General features: G+C 49.3%; 1 protein-coding gene across 9 annotated transcripts in view; it reads left to right on the top strand.

The window, feature by feature from the left end:
• Positions 1-16,754, top strand: part of OTUD7A (OTU deubiquitinase 7A) — a 384,176-nt gene that overhangs the window by 344,157 nt on the left and 23,265 nt on the right. For all 9 annotated transcript variants that reach the window (XM_089309208.1, XM_089309204.1, XM_089309203.1 and 6 more), the window contains 3 exons: positions 9,364-9,465; positions 12,440-12,567; positions 13,234-13,346. In XM_089309208.1, coding sequence (XP_089165334.1) covers positions 9,364-9,465; positions 12,440-12,567; positions 13,234-13,346 — 343 coding nt within the window. The remainder of the gene's footprint in view (positions 1-9,363; positions 9,466-12,439; positions 12,568-13,233; positions 13,347-16,754) is intronic.

Raw genomic sequence — 16,754 nt, 5'->3', positions numbered from 1 at the left:
AACATTTTCAAGTCTATAGGAAATTTGAAAGATTAGTACCTGTGCATCGTTTTTATCAAGAATCACCAGTTTTCAGGGCTCTGTCAGATTCTCTTTCTGTCTCCCTCTCCCTCTGAGTGCACTCACACAAACACACTCACACACACACACTCACATATGGAGATAGATAAACCATGTTTTTCTGAGCCCTTTGAATTTGTGTGGCGATAATTCACTACTTGAACCCTGTATCTTCTGAAAATAGGGCTGAGCTTCTCTGTGACCAGAGGCACATCATCACCCTTAAGAAAATTCACACCAACTTAATAATGCCGTCACATACGGAGTCTATATTCAATTGACCGCAAAGCCCCCTTTATAATTTTTTCATTCCAAATCCAATCAGTAGTTATGCACTGCATTTGGTCATTGTGTGTCTTTAGTCTTGTAAAGAATGTGTTGCAGTCTTTCCTTTTGTTTTTCACAATGAATTTGGGGTGGGGGAGATAATCCCAGCCAGTTGTCTTGTGCAGTGCCCATATCCCAGTCTTGAATAATCCAGTAGGGCTAATTCCTCACTTCCTCTCCCAAGTGTAGACCTAGCATCCATAGGATCCTCACTCGCCCTTCTTTGTGGGTGTAGAGTCTGAAAGAGAAAGGAGCCCACAGATCTGAACACCCTACGGGGACAGGAAAAACAATGACCAAGGGCCTGCCATGCCCAGACACTGCCAATCCCAAAAAAAGAGGGGTAGAGAGAGAAGAAGAAGTAGAGATGACGGGCAGGAATATGGGACAGAAGGAAATAACATGGTTTTGAGATCCTTGTGCATTGCACAGACCTGCTGGTGAGGCACTGCTCCCTGGGGATGTGCAGTCCCAAGCTGAAGACTCCTTGGTCTGTCCCGCAGAGGGTGAGGCCAAGCCTAGGTCTCCTGGAAATTAGCGGCAGAGGCATAAGATTTCCCAATATCTAATGGCATCATTTATCTGAAGATTTAAATATGGAGTGCATTTTTAAATACTGCCTTCACGTGATAAAATGCAAAACTTGCAAACGCCTGTGGTAGTGCCTCTTGGTGGGGGGTGGGGGGGGAGGAATGAGAATGAGGCGGGGAGGCGCATAGGGGAGCTTCAACCTGATACTTACTGCTTTTTCATTTTACATTGAAAGGAACACCCGGGAGCAAATGTGGACAGGGGCTGCCATTCGCATGGTCCCGGGCAATGAGTGTATTGCTCTTGGTGTTTTACAAAACTTTCCTAGAAAACATAGAATGAGAGAAACAAGAAGAGAGAGAGAGCGAGCAGAGTGGGTGAAGGAGTGGAAAGGTCTGGGCCTGTGACTTCAGACACACTTCGACTGGAGCTCCAGCTCGGCTGCTATCAAAGATCGGATTTTCTGAAGTTAGGTCCAGAGAAGTCAAAATCGGCTGGCCACAAGCTCAGCCACATCTGACTAAATTAGACCAACCTTATGTGAGCTGATTTTTACCCAGGATGAGCCATGGCTCCTGTTAAGATTTAGCAAATTGTGAGCAAGTTTGTTTACTCCCCCTGAGCCTCAGTTTCCTTCTCTGTAAAATGGGAATACACATGAGAGACAGAGAAAGAGAGAGAACTCATTGATTTATTGTGGGTCCTACAGTGAGCAGGCAGACACGCTAACACAACCAGCAGGAGCTTAAACCAATAATTCATCATTGTCCTCCATCATCTGAAAATGGGTGGGCTCACAGCAGGGCTGGCAGCTCCATGCTGGTGCCAAGGACCCAAACACCACTTCCTGCTTCCCTCAGTGGGTCAGTGCCAGCTCCCTTCAGGGCTCCAGCATGGCTGTGACTTCATCTGGCCCCACATCTCTCACGGGGTCATCCCAGGTAGCAGGAGAGAGCCCACGACTGCATCCTTTCCGAAGGTTGGACACCGCTCTCCTAGCAGCAGCCCCAGCAGATAGCCTGTTTCACCCCCTGGGCCAGGCGGTGGCACGTGGCCATGCCAACTCCAACCCTGGCAAGGGGGATGGAATTGCATGGACTGCGCTGGACCTATCAACATGTGCTCCACAGGGCAGGGAAGGAGACTCACCTGAAAAATGCCCGCAGCAGCAGGGCTGTGTCGGCAAGGATGGGAGGGAGGAGCCGTGACTTTAGATGGACTCTGAGGTCCGCCACATGATGCAGACCCCTTGCCTCACTGGCCCCTTCCCTGTGCCACCCCTGCCTCTGCGCCCACTGATGGGTGCCGGGAGCTACCAGCCGCTTACATGCGATTCCAAGAATGAATGAGCCTGGCCCACTTTCATGTTAAATGTGTCACTTTCAGTGTCACAGCCCCTCTGCTGGGTTTTATGCCTTAGTAAGCAAGAATGTTCACTTTTTCTTTTACTTTAGGGCAGCCCAGTTTTAGTATCTGCCAGGCTAGATGTTTATAAAAGGACTTTTTAAAAGTCAGGTGAGGCAGGTTGCTGTTTCACAGCCTAGAGAGAAAGTAGTTACTAAGTGATTGCATTGGTAATTCTAATTCTGTCTCCAACAGGCCACCCGGCAGTACTGTCACTTAAAGCAGTAACTTGCATTTCTTACTTACCTTAAATAAAGATGATTTGTAGGTGGTAAGAATATACTACTGTATTAGCATAAGTATTAGCATCGTCATAGAATAGATGCTCATCTGTTTTATTTTGTGGTATTAATTTCAGTGCATTTTTTGCCTAGAATTAAGGGCACATTTATTTTATATAAATAAAACCATTTACCATTAAAGTGGAATTAGTGAGTCTTAACCAAGAGGCGCTGGAAAGCAGATAGGAATCCAGTTCAAACAAAATATTTCTGAGATTTATTATATTAAATCTTGTTAATATGGTAATATATTAGCAATAACTCTTTGACTGTAAACTAAATATACTTCTGAGGGCCTTACTTTTCAAGCATTATATATAATCTTTATGCTTCATATTGCATTATTTCTGTTCTGAAAGAAGTAACACCTTTTACTAAAATGAATCCTTGATTTTTTCATTTTATTATTTTTTATTTAATGAAGGCATTTTTACGTAGATACGACTTTAGGAATACAGTGGTTCTTTCCCCCATACCCTCCATCCTGCTCCCATCCCACCTCCCATTCCCTCTCCCATCTCCTTCATTATGGATCATTTTTAGTATGACTTTATATACAGAGGACCAACTCTATGCTAATCAATACTAAAATGAACCCTTACTAATGACAGATAAATTATAGAAATGTAAATAATGTCATGTCCTCTTAATTTTCAAATTCTATTAATATTCTTTTTTTGAAAATTCAGAGGCTAACACGGTGGCACAGTGGGTTAAGTCAGCACTTGCAATGCCAGCATCCCATATCAAAGTGCTGGTTCCAGACCTGGGTGCTCTAGTCCCAATCCAGATTCGTGCTTGTGCACCTGGGAGGGCAGCAGAAGATGGCCCCTGCCACCCACACGGGAGACCAGGATGGAGTTCCTGGCTCCTGGCTTCACCCTCGCCCAGACATGGCTGTTGCGGCCATTTGGGGAGTGAACCAGTGTCGCTACCCCTCTTCGTGGAGGAACGACACAGGACCCTGCGCTGTTCTTTTGTCTGCTCGGCCCTCCCCGGGTTTGCTGCTGGTTCTTTCCGGGTTGGCTACCGTCCCTTCCACCTCCGTGGAAGGGCGGTTCCCCCTGCCGCTTTCCCCACTTCCGCGGGGGAGCGGCACACCACCGGCCGGCTCTCTCGGGGGCTGCACAGGTGTTCCTTCAGATAGATGTTCCCCTTAGATGTTCCTGGTGCATGCCATCTCTCTCCTCCTTTATAGTCCTCTTCCACCAATCCCAACTCTGCTACCCACACGCCGAGTACGTCGCTCCCCTCCAATCAGGAGCAGGTCCTACAGTTTATTGGTTGAACTGGAGGCAGCTGAGTAGAAGCTGTTTCTCCCATCTCAGCGCCATATTGTGGGAGAGCAGATGCATAAAACAAGTCCTAATTCCAGCAACTTAGTCTAGTCCGAGTTGCTCCCAGTTGCTCCCCACAAACCAGCAATTGGAAAATCTCTCAATCTCTCTCTGTCACTCTGCCTTTCAAATAAATAAATAAAATATTTTGAAAAAAGAATATTCAATTAAAATATGTTTTTACAAACTTCTTGGAAACATATGTGATAAACATTTTCACTTTATTGAAATTCAGTTAAAGGCCATTAGAGTTGACTATAAAACTTACCTGAAATTTTGCTTCTTTATATTCATCATTTAAAATATAGTTGTCAGCTTTGTGTTCTGTGTGGGTGCAAACTGTTGAAATCTTAATTTAATTTATGCTGAATTGATCTTCTGTATATAAAGATAATTGAAAATGAATCTCGATGCGAATGGAATGGGAGAGGGAGCGGGAGTTGGGAAGGTTGTGGGTGGGAGGGAAGTTATGGGGGGGGAAGCCATTGTAATCCACAAGCTGTACTTTGGAAATTTATATTTACTAAATAAAAGTTTAAAAAAATATATAGCTGTCAGGGCCAGCATTGTGGCATAGCTGGTTAAAGCCTCTGCCTGTGACGCCAGCATTCCATGTGGGCACCAGTTCATATCCCGGCTGCTCCACTTCTGATCCCGTTCCCTGCTAATGGCCTGGAAGAAGCAGCAAAGAATGGCCCAAATGTTTGGGCCCTTGCAACCTGTGTAGGAGACCTGGAAGAAGTTCCCGGCTCCTCCTGGCTTTAGCCTGGCCCATTCTCAGCCAATGTGGCCATTGGGGAGTCAACCAGCAGAGGGAAGGTTTCTCTCCCTCTCACTCTGTAACTTTGACTTTCAAATAAGTAAATTAATCTTTTAAAATGAAATAAAATGTAATTTCTTAAGTATTTCCTGAGATATATACAGATAGACAAAAGTTAATTTTTTCAAATATCATATATATAATTTAGAAAACTAAAAAAAAATCTGTATTTGCCCATACTTTTATCCTTTCCATGTTCTGCCTTCCTGATGTTCCAGTAATTTTTCCTTTTGTTATTTCCCTCCTGTCTACACAATTCCTTTGTCATCCGTTAAGGGTAAATCTGATTGAAGCACATTCTGTTAGTCCTCCTTCATCTGAAAATGTGTTCATCTCCCCTTTATTCCTGAAGGGTATTTTACTATATATACAAGACTCTATTGACTGTTCTTTCCTTTCAGAACTTGAAAAATGGTGTGCCACTTCCTGCTAGCCTCCTTGGTTTCTGATGAGAAATCTGTCATTACACACATACACATACCATACACACACATGTGCACATACATACACATATAACATGAGTGCATACTGTACATGTGTATATACACATATCACACACATATGCACTTGTGCACACATACACATGCATACACACATATATACACCATGCACACATACACATACACATATATACCACATGCACACACATATACAGGCACACCATACACACACATACACACAAACTATACACACAGACACATACACACACCTGTACATACATATACACCACATGCATACATGTATATAGGCACAACACACACATACACACAGACCATACACACACAAACACATACACATGTACATACATATATACCACATGCACACACGTATACAGGCACAACACACACAGACCATACACACACATGTGCACATACATACACATATAACATGAATGCATACTTACATGCATATATACACATATCACACACATATGCACTTGTGCACACATACACATGCATACACACATATACACCATGCACACATACACATATATACCACATGCACACACATATACAGGCACACCATACACACACATACACACAGACCATACACACAGAGACACATACACACACCTGTACATACATATACACCACATGCATACATGTATACAGGCACAACACACACATACACACAGACCATACACACGCACACAGACATACACATGTACATACATATATACCACATGCACACATGTATACAGGCACAACACACATACACACAGACCATACACACACAAACACATACATACACATGTACATACATATATACCACATGCACACACGTATTCAGGCACAACACACATACACAGACCATACACACACAAACACATACATACACATATACATACATATATACCATATGCACACACGTATAGAGGCACAACACACATACACACAGACCATACACACACAAACACATACATACACATGTACATACATATATACCACATGCACACACGTATACAGCACAACACACATACACACAGACCATACACACACAAACACATACATACACATGTACATACATATATACCACATGCACACACGTATACAGCACAACACACATACACACAGACCATACACACACAAACACATACATACACATGTACATACATATATACCACATGCACACACGTATACAGGCACAACACACATACACACAGACCATACACACACAAACACATACATACACATGTACATACATATACACCACATGCATACACGTATACAGGCACAACACACATACACACAGACCATACACACACAAACACACACATACACATGTACATACATATACACCACATGCATACACGTATACAGGCACAACACACATACACACAGACCATACACACACAAACACATACATACACATGTACATACATATATACCACATGCACACACGTATACAGGCACAACACACATACACACAGACCATACACACACACACACAAGATGTTGTTTCTTGTTGCAAGCTCTCGAGGCTTTTTCTTTGTCTTTAGTTTTTGAAAGTTTGACCATTTTACATTTTGTTATGAATTCTCTTTCCTATTCAGGTTTGTTCGTTTTCTCAAATCCGTGTTTACGGGTTTGGTTTGGTTTGTTTGGTTTTTGTAAAAATTGGGAAATGTTCAGTGGTTGTCTGTTGGAATGCTTTTCCAGGTCTGTTGTGCTTCTCCTCTCCTGTGGCCTGCTCATATTGTGAATGTCACATCCTTTGCTGTGGCTCCACAGGTACCTGAAGTTCAGGGGTTTTTAGTCTATCTCGTTTGTTCAAAATGAGTAATTTCTATATTCAAGCTTTCATCTCATCTTATCTCATACTCTCCACTGAGTTTTTCAAATCAATCACTATATGTTTTCAGTTCCAAACCTGTCATTTAGTTCCGTGCATCCTCTCTTGTTCCGGAAAGACTTCCCTTTCTTTGCTGATATTTTCTGTCTTTCGTTTGCTTCATGTTTGTTTGCAATTGTTTGTTGATATTTTCTATCTTTCATTTGTTTCATGTGTGTTTGCAATTGTTTGCTGAAGCATTTTTATGACAATTGCTTTAAAATCTCTGTGACAGAATTCTAACTTCTATGTCATTTTGGTGTTATGTCTGTTTATTGTCTTTCCTCATTCTGTTTGAAATCTTCCTGGTTCTTGTTATAAGCTATTTTTCGATCTAAATGAATGTGCATTGAGGGGACAGTGTTGTGGCATCACTGGTAAAGCCACCACCTGCAATGCTGGCATCCCATATGGGTACTGGTTTGTGTCCCAGCTGCTCCTCTTCCAATCCAGCTCCCTGCTAATGTCCTGGGAAAAGCAGCAGGAGGTGGCCCAAGTGTTTGAATCCCTGCCATCCATGTGTGAGATCCAGATGGAATTCCAAGCTCCTGGCTCCACCCTGGCCCAGCACTAGCCACTGTGGCCATCAGTGGAGTGAACCAATGGGTGGAAGATTCTCTCTCTCTGTCTCTCCCTCTCTCTCTGTAACTCTGTCAAAGTAAATAAATAAATCTTTTATTTAAAACAATGATGTGCATTAGTATTAAGTTACAGGACTTATTTAAATCTTGTGTCTTAGCAACCCTCCTTATCTAATCTTGTACATTAGCAAACCTCCTCTGACAGTTAAGAGGAGATTGCTGCCTCCTGACAGATAGCTATGCACGTAAAAGTCTCCTCTCTCCCACCTGCTGGCACCTTGGTGTGGGGTGGGCATCTTGGGACTGATGGGCAGGAGTAAGAGTTGAGGCTTCTCACTAGGCCTCTGCTGATATGACCATTGCTGGGAGGTCAGAGACTCTTGTTACTACCAGGTGAGCATGGGGGTCCAGACTCATGTATGTCTTCCCTTGGGAGAGACAGAGGTGCTCATTACCACCCAGCAGGGTTGAAGTCCTGGTTCTGTGCTCAGCCTTCTCTGGCCCCTCCTCCCAGCAGTGAGAGAAGTGATAGAGGCCACCTGGTTACAGTTCAGAAAAGGTGGACGTCCAGGCACCCCACTAAGCATTTGCCATCAAGAGCAATGGTGCAGCTGTAATTTTTCCCCGTTGTATTCGACTAGAATGGAACCATTATGTCTAAAGGGCTAACTGCTTGGCGAGCTGCACCTTTCCTAGTATTCGTATATTGAGAACATGCTTTTGCTTTTTAGTTTTTCTATGGTTGTGTGTGGTTGTGTGTGATCCTATCATTATATTGTGCCATCAGCTCCATGTCCCTGGCTGCTCTACCACGTTCTCTCCACTTTTCAGATTCTTTTTTTTTATTTGACAGGTAGAGTTAAAGACAGAGAGAGACAGAGAGAAAGGTCTTCCTTTCATTGGTTCACTCCCCAAATGGCCACCATGGCCAGCACTGTGCCAATACGAAGCCAGAAGCTTCTTCCTGGTCTCCCATGCGGGTGCAGGGGCCCAAGGACTTGGGCCATCCTCCCCTGCCCCCTCGGGCCACAGCAGAGAGCTGGACTGGAAGAGAGGAGCAACCAGGACTAGAACCCGGTGCCCATATGGGATGTTGGCGCCGCAGGCGGAGGATTAGCCAAGTGAGCCACAGCGCCAGCCCCTTTCAGAGTCTTCATATCTTATCTATAATTCCAGAGATCTCATTGTGATTCCTAGGGAAACGTCCGCTTGCTCTGTCTTCGCAGAAGCAGAAGTTTCTGTATGAGTTCAGGAAATTTAACATGACTGCACCTAAATAACTGATGGTTTTTCTGTGTTAAATACAGACCATACTTTCAAGGGTGTGTGTGCATCAAAAACCAAAGGTGATTAAAGGACTAAACAACTTTCAAGAAGAAACATCGAGTTTGAGAAGATCAAAGAGAAATGCTATGTTGTGTGTAAAAGATGCTGCCAGCTTCCAGGAGAGAAGGGATTGGCCTTGAGTTTCCTAATCCTCTTGTTCACTGACCAGTGGGTTGGCCGTTTCTTGTCTTAGAGGGAGCAAGTAGCCATCTATCATTTGAGGAAAAATGACTCGTAATACTTCACCTTCCTGCTGGAATCTCCCAGAACATCTCCCACTGACCTTTGTGCCTGTTTAGAAAAGACTTCCCCCCATGATCCCTGCCTCTTCTGCTCCTGCGTTCTGAACTGACCTTCCGTTGCAGGTCGTCTGAACTGGTGGTCCACTGTGTGCACGAGCTGTAAGCGGCTTCTTCCCTTGGCCACGACAGGAGATGGGAACTGCCTCCTGCATGCCGCCTCGCTGGGTAAGACAGGGTGAAGGGGCTCCCGGCAGGCACGCGCCTCACTTGTCACCATCACCTGGAGGAGTGCCCAAGCGATGGAGTCAGTAATCCCAGCCCTTCTTGTCTTGATGGAGAGACAGAACACATGAGAAAACACCTGTCTTGAGGGGAGGAGGGCTTGAGCATACGTTGCAGGGATGACTGTTAGAAATCATGGCTGACGGTAGTTGTGAGGCCACCATGTGGATAGCAGTCTACAGGACTGGGACTGCTGAAAGGACAGATAAAGACACCACTCTGTAACTCACAGGAGAGTCAGCACAGTTAGAATGCACAGCACAGATACCAGCAACCTTCTCCAATGGAATGGTGAGCTTCCCGATCACAAAAGCCCAAGCCAGCAGGTGCACAGGTGTAGATGGCAACACTGTTTAACTAAAGGTCATCGTGGATTTCCCAGAAGCTCGGTTATGCCTTCTAGGCCCAGCCTTATACAGACAAGGCCAAATCAGCTTTGACAGGCAAGTCTGGATCAGTACCATGGACCCCACACTCAGAGCCAGTTGCCCTTAGTCCACCCGGGCATGTAGAACCTCAAAAAAGAATGTGGTTCTCATCGGTCAAACCCACTTCCCCAAGTGAACATGGTCTTAACTCGGTGACCCAGAGCACAGGCCAGGCCTCAGGCCTCCCTGTAGACGTGCAGTGAGGCCTGTTCAGCAGAAGGGGAACTGAAATGAGAGCGAAGAGGCTGTGGGGTCTGGGAGGGGCCCAGGGAGGTTCCAAGGAGAAGAGGTATGGAAGGCAAGGGGACAGTTCCATGACCTTGATGGCAGCACTGGGAAGGGCAAAGGTACTCACCTACCTGCTTCCTGTCCACATCAAAACCAGCATGCCCTGCCGGTCAGCATGATGAAAGTACTGCACATTCATCATGGTGGGAAAGTGAAAGTTAATAATCCCGCCCCCCACCCAGTGCTGGCTGCTTGTAACACTTTGGCACATTGTCTGCCCGTTTTTGTCTGTTCTTGCAATGAAAGTGTGATCTTACTGTGTCCCCAGTTCAGAATCTGACATATTCCTAAAACTACAGGGAGAATTTTCCATGCTATTACTCTCCAAAAACATGATTTTGGGAGTTGAGTCCTATTTCACTGGCTATTCCCCATCACTGGACATATCTTACCTCATTCTCTGTAAACCCTGGAGAAAGAATTTAAGAGGATCTCCCATCTGCATCAAATGGCAGCCTCAGTGCAAAACCCCAGGTGCAGAAGTCCCTCTGTCCTGTGCTGCCGTGTGGTCACTGTCCCCGTCTGCACCCTGGGTAGGCTAGGCCGCCATGATGTCATCTGATGGCATTTTGCCACAAGAGCATGATGGACCTCCCAGGCTGGCATGGGAAGACAAGGCCTCCTGAAGACTGGCCTTGCTCTACCTGCAGGAGAGGCTGGGCCATCACTGACCAGGGCTGCAAGGCCTCCCATACAGCACAGATCCCAGAGCTCACGGCCTCTTGGTTCTTGTATCCCCATGGTTTGTCCTCATTTTGTACACAAAAACCTAAACCCCAAAGGACCGGGACTCCCCAGTTTGTGCCATTGTCTGCCGAGTACTGGCTGACCAGGCCTGATGCTGAGCTAGGACTGTGGGACACACATAGAAATGACAGGGGTCCTGGAGCTAGGCCTGTAGACAAACCCATCCAAGACCAGAAGACTCTTTGTGCAATAGAGACCTGAGCCAGGGGGCCGAGGAGCTGAGGCGGCAGCAGCAGGGCTGAAGGTGAGGAAGGTGACCCTTGCCCTCCATCCGTCCTGCAGGAAAAACCCTGGCCTGCTGGGAAGCCCACAGTTGTCATTGTTACTGCATGTCCAGGGACCCCCCAGCCAGCCTGAGCCTGCACAAGCATGAGCAGTGCAGGTCCCCACTATTCTGAAAACTCTCCAAGGGCCCCCCCACTCGCTTGAGGGCCCACCTTTTTCCCCTCTGCTTTGTCCCCCAGTCCTGGCTCCAGCCACCCTTCCCACCAGCCTGTTCTCCAGTACACCACTTGGACCTGTCCCTAGCCTGGGATGATGTCTGGGCCCCTCCTGTACCCTTCAAGTCTTCACTCCAAAGCCTCCGTTCACACCCTAAGAAATGCACCTGCCACTGTGCTCTTGGCCTGCCCCTGTCTCCTTCCTGTGTCACCCCTTCCCGACACTGGACGTCACTCGTTAGTTTAGCAGCCACTTCACTTCTGCTTCCCCGAAGTGTGCGCTCCATGGGACTTTTTATGGACTCTCTGTGTCCTGGTCACTGCGTGCACATGCTCACCACCCGGAATGAACACATAAATGATTCCCTCACCTCCTTCCCTGTAACCAGGGCTGTCCCTCTCACTGCTTCCCCCATTGCTTGGGTTTCTCAATCTTGGCCAAGCTGCTCACAGATGACTGGTCTGTCTTTTGAACCCCTCACCTCCAGCATGGGGGAGGCCTTGTCTGGGCCAGCTGTGTGCAGTGGAGTGCACTGATGCTCTGTTTCTCCTTGGCTGCGGACATCGGACATCGGGTCTAGCAGACCCAGGACCCAGGATGCGATTGGCCATACCGGCTCAGGGTCCTTTGTGAGGACACGTGACCAACTTGTCCTTAGAGGCCTTTTCTCCCCCAAACACAAGACCTGGAGGGTGAGCATTGTGCGATCCCTCACAGCAAACCTGCGAGATGGAGGGTGTTGTTGCCCAGGGTCCTAGAGCCTGGCGGCACTGGCCTTCGTCCCACTGTTGTTGGCTGAGAAGAAGATCTGCTGCTCCATTTGCCTCCAAGCACTGATGGGGGCTTCAGGGGAAAGGAGGGGGAAGTTCAGATGAGAACTGAACCACTGATGACCAAGCGTCTCTGCGTGCACACGGAGGCCAGCCCGGCAGGTGGTGGTGTGAATCCCCTCTGGCTGACCCTTCCTCATGTCCCTTCTCCCTCCTCTTCTCCTCCTGGGCTCCTGGCTGCAGGGATGTGGGGGTTTCACGACCGGGACCTGGTTTTGCGAAAAGCTCTCTACACCATGATGAGGACGGGGGCTGAGAGGGAAGCCCTGAAGCGGAGGTGGAGGTGGCAGCAGACGCAACAGAACAAGGAGGTTGGTACCCGCTGGCCTGGCCAGAGCCTGGGACCTGCACCAGGCACTGCCTCGGGCCCTGGTGGAGCCCACGTCTGTCTTGTGGGGTCAGGCGGAAAAGCCTGTGGGATTAGTAGGGTGTCCCTTGTGTAAGCCCCTGGACGAGGAGCCCGTTGCAATAGTGCACACCCAACTCTGTCTTCTGAAAGCCGCCAACTTTGACACTCACAAGTGTCCCAGCTTGGATGATGGGTTATGTGATCACCTACGATCAGGTGCAGCCCACGTCCCCAGTCCCATGTGTGAGCTCAATCCAGAGGGAACCCCAACTGTTGCCAACCATGGAGAACATTCTAGAAGAATCTGCCTGCTTTCGGACTAAAGTGGGCCGCATGTCCTTTAAAACTTTTTAACGGTCAGCTCAAACTGGTACACTTGCAGGTTAAGGTTGGCTTATCGTTGCCTCCCAGGGAAGACCTTGTTAGAGGGTTGGTGGGGGGGGGGACCTCCCAGCAGCCCTGAAATTCGAGTCTGGGGTCCTAAAAACATGTTGTCCACAGCAGTGTGGGGGGACCACTGGTGGCCACTAACTCATGTGCCTGGCCTGGGTCCTGCGGGGCTCTCCTGGCTGGGGAGGTGAGGAGAGAGGGCAGCGCCCACCTCCTGAAGCGGCTTCCCTTGCCCCAGTCCGGGCTGGTGTACACGGAGGAGGAGTGGGAGCGCGAGTGGACCGAGCTGCTGAAGCTGGCCTCCAGCGAGCCGCGCACGCACTTCAGCAAGAACGGCGGCACGGGCGGGGGGTAAGTGCTGGCCCCACTCTCCCCGGGGGTCACTTTGGGCTCCCGGCCGCCGAGGGCTGCAAACAGCATGGGGGTGGCGCAGACGCGGTGCAGCTCTCTGAGCTGTGGAAGGCGGGAAACCTTAGCACCTGTGGGAGGGCTCTGGGTGCTGGTCGGCCCTGGCCAGAGATGGAGGAAGTGCACAGGCTGTCCTCACCACCGTGCGTTTCAGAGCAGAGGCAGGAGCTCACGGCTGCCCCATCCCTCCTCCTAGAGCCCCATCGTGCAGCGTGGAAGAGGCTCAGGGCACAGCCAGCCCCTGGAGGGGGCTCGTGACAGTGCTGCTTCTCACACTGCCACTGCACTAGCCAGGCTCTGAGGCCTCGGGCTGCCGAGTGTGGGCTTTGTCCCCGACTGAATAGCTTTGATTTGTGGCTTCGAGGAGTCACACGAAAAGCAAAAGGTCATTAAGCCAGATGGTTACTTCTCAGATGGGCTCTGTGGATGGATACTGTGCCTGTCCCTGGCAAAAAGGCTTCGTGTGTTTAGAGCACATATGGGGAGTAGCTTGCTCCTGTGGGTGCAGCTGGAATGTTCTAGTGTGTGCATGAAGACAGCCAGAGGAGGCAGTCCCTGAGTCACAGGCCACAGTGGTTCACAGCGCGTGGGTTCTTTGGTTCATGTGGGTTCAACCTAAAGGCAAAGAAAAGGCCTTGGCCAAACACCAGAAAGTGAGCATGAACACCACGGGACTCACAAAGGGGTCAGGGAAGCACCTGCAGCCCCGTCCCTGCCCAGGGGCTCACAGGCCCTGCTGAGCTCTGACCCACTGTAGCAGCGCCCACTGCGACTCCTGCGTCCAGCCCTCGCTCCAGGCGCCCGGCTTTCCTCTGGCTGCCCTTCTCCTGTTCACAGGAAGCATGCCCTGGGGTGGCAGAGGCTGCTCCCAGCCCTTCCTGTGCAGCCCTCTGGTGGTTGTCACCCACCCCCGAGTGCCTCCCAGCTCTCAGCGCGTCTGCAGATTGTGTTTGCATTGCTCCCATGTCCTTCGCCCTCCTCCGGTTCTGGTTGTGATAATTAAAATGTTGCTGGTGGGGAGCCATGAATGAGGGAGGATGTTAGCCTTGCTCAGTGTATCCCCTGCTCTGTGGTCCCCTCCGTGGTGACACGGACCCACAGGCTTGGGGTGGCAGGAGACGCTGTCCAGCACGGAACCCCGTGGTGACCTCTTTCTCCTGGATTCGAGATGGTTGCAGGGGCTCCAGTCACTCTCCCCATGCACTCACCCCCCGCTGTGCAGGGCTCAGGGTTGTCTGGCTGGTGTCTGCAGCACGGCCCAGACAGTCGCGGGATCCTGCACAGCACATGAACCCCAGAAGGAGGCGAGGAGTGTGGCTCTGACCTGTGACTTCTGCAGGGGGTCACGTGGGAGCTCCCCAGGAAACGCTGCCACTCAGTTGCCCTCACCCAACCTGTCCACCCTTCTCCTCCCCTCTGGGTAGCTGCCTCCCTGCCCTGCCATGAGCCCCACCTCACGTCCCCGTGGCTGTCCCAGGCACTCAGGGCCCGTCTGGTGACAGGTGGGCAGGCGGCCCCACCCTGGGAAGGTGTGCGGCATCTCAGGAGCTGCTTGGAGCCGACGGCCGCTCACACGGGAGCCCGGGGTGCTGTCACGACTCGTCCTCCAGCCGCATCCTCTGTCTCCCAGTCCATTGTCCACTGTACACTGCCCCTTTTTACTCTTTTTGCACTTAAATAGTTTTTTTCCTTTCAACAATGAGAATGAATCGCTTTTTTAAAAAAATATATTTATTTGAAAGAGTTACAGAGAGAGAGGTCTTCCATCCAGTGGTTCACTCCCCAAATGCCTGCAATGGCTGGAGCTGAGCCAATTTGAAGCCAGGAGCCAAGAGCTTCTTCCAGATCTCCCACGTGAGTGCAGGGACCCAAGGACTTGGGCCATCCACTGCTTTCCCAGGCACCTTAGCAGGGAGCTGGATCAGAAGTGGAGCATCTAGAATTCAAACCGTTGCCCATATGGGATGCCAGCACTACAGACTGGGGCTTTAACCTGCTGCACCACAGCACCAGCCCCTGAATAACTTTTGTAGTTTAAAAAAAAGAAAAACTATGCAAAAGCTTGTGATAAAACATGAAATGGCAGGGACTGAGTAATCACCCAAAATCCAACACAAAGATTTGGGTGCCTTATGAATCGCTCATGTGGTCTGGGGACCTGGGCTCATGGTCTTGGCTGCCACATTACAGGAGAGGATGTGGGGGAATCTGGACAAAGTCCAGATGGGGAAAGCAGACAAGGGTAGGGTGGGAATGCCCCCATTCAAGGAAGGAGCAAGAATTCTTCCTGGAGAGACAGTCATGACAAGCGTGGTCTGCATTTCGGGGTCAGCAGGCAGCTGGGTGAGCCCTGGAGTTTGGCTGGTGGGGAGCAGAAACAGGGGCATCCTGCCTGGGCCCTGTGCTGGGCACCCCATACCCTGCAAACCTGGGTACCCTTTTCACAGCCTGGAAAAGTAAACCTCATTGAGATGAAGTGACTTGCCCAAGGTCACAAAATGATAGAAGGAGGAGCCCAGGACTGAGTAGAAGGTTGATGTAATCATTAATACCTCCTCTTCTGACAGAATCCTGGAATGCAAATTTATGGAAGCTCAAACAGTGGGTCGGTCTGAACAGAAAGGCAGCCCTCCAGACTGGGGGGTCAGAAGCAAGGGCACAGCCCATGGTCCCACGTCCTGAGCCCTAAATGCTAAGGTTCAAAACCTGAGCTGGCTGGCGCCACGGCTCCATAGGCTAATCCTCCGCCTGTGGCCCCGGCACACCGGGTTCTAGACCCGGTCGGGGCGCCGGATTCTGTCCCAGTTGCTCTTCTTCCAGTCCAGCTCTCTGCTGTGGCCCGGGAAGGCAGTGGAGGATGGCCCAAGTGCTTGGGCCCTGCACCCCATGGGAGACCAGGAGAAGCACCTGGCTCCTGGCTTCGGATCAGCGTGGTATGCCGACTGCCGCGGCAGCCACTAGGGTGTGAACCAACGGCAAAGGAAGACTTTTCTCTGTCTCTCTCCCTCACTGTCCACTCTGCCTGTCAAAAAAAAAAAAAAAATCCTGAGCTGATGATGCAGGCCATGCATGTAGGGTTCTAGCAATAGATGTTTCCAGTGGAGAAAGAAAAATGGAAAGAAAAAAAAAAAAAAGCTAGGAGACATACAAGGAAAACTCTAATACTCAGATATATGCCCATGCCCACAACCTGGGTTGTTCCCTTGTCGGGTGCCCTGGGTGAGGCTGGGACCTTGGCCTGGCAAGGAGGGAGGCCCACAGAACTAGACTAAAACACTTATTCCTGAAAGCTTGGAGCTTGGGCTGAAGGACTGAGGGTGGCAGGCACCCAGCAAGGTGCAGACCAGCCAT

This window comes from Oryctolagus cuniculus, chromosome 12, assembly GCF_051225735.1.
Source record: "Oryctolagus cuniculus isolate XC-2025 breed Fujian yellow rabbit chromosome 12, ASM5122573v1, whole genome shotgun sequence".
In the NCBI taxonomy this organism is placed as follows: domain Eukaryota; kingdom Metazoa; phylum Chordata; class Mammalia; order Lagomorpha; family Leporidae; genus Oryctolagus; species Oryctolagus cuniculus.
The sequence above is the reverse complement of the archived record's forward strand: the minus strand, read 5'-3'. Positions and strand labels throughout refer to the sequence as shown.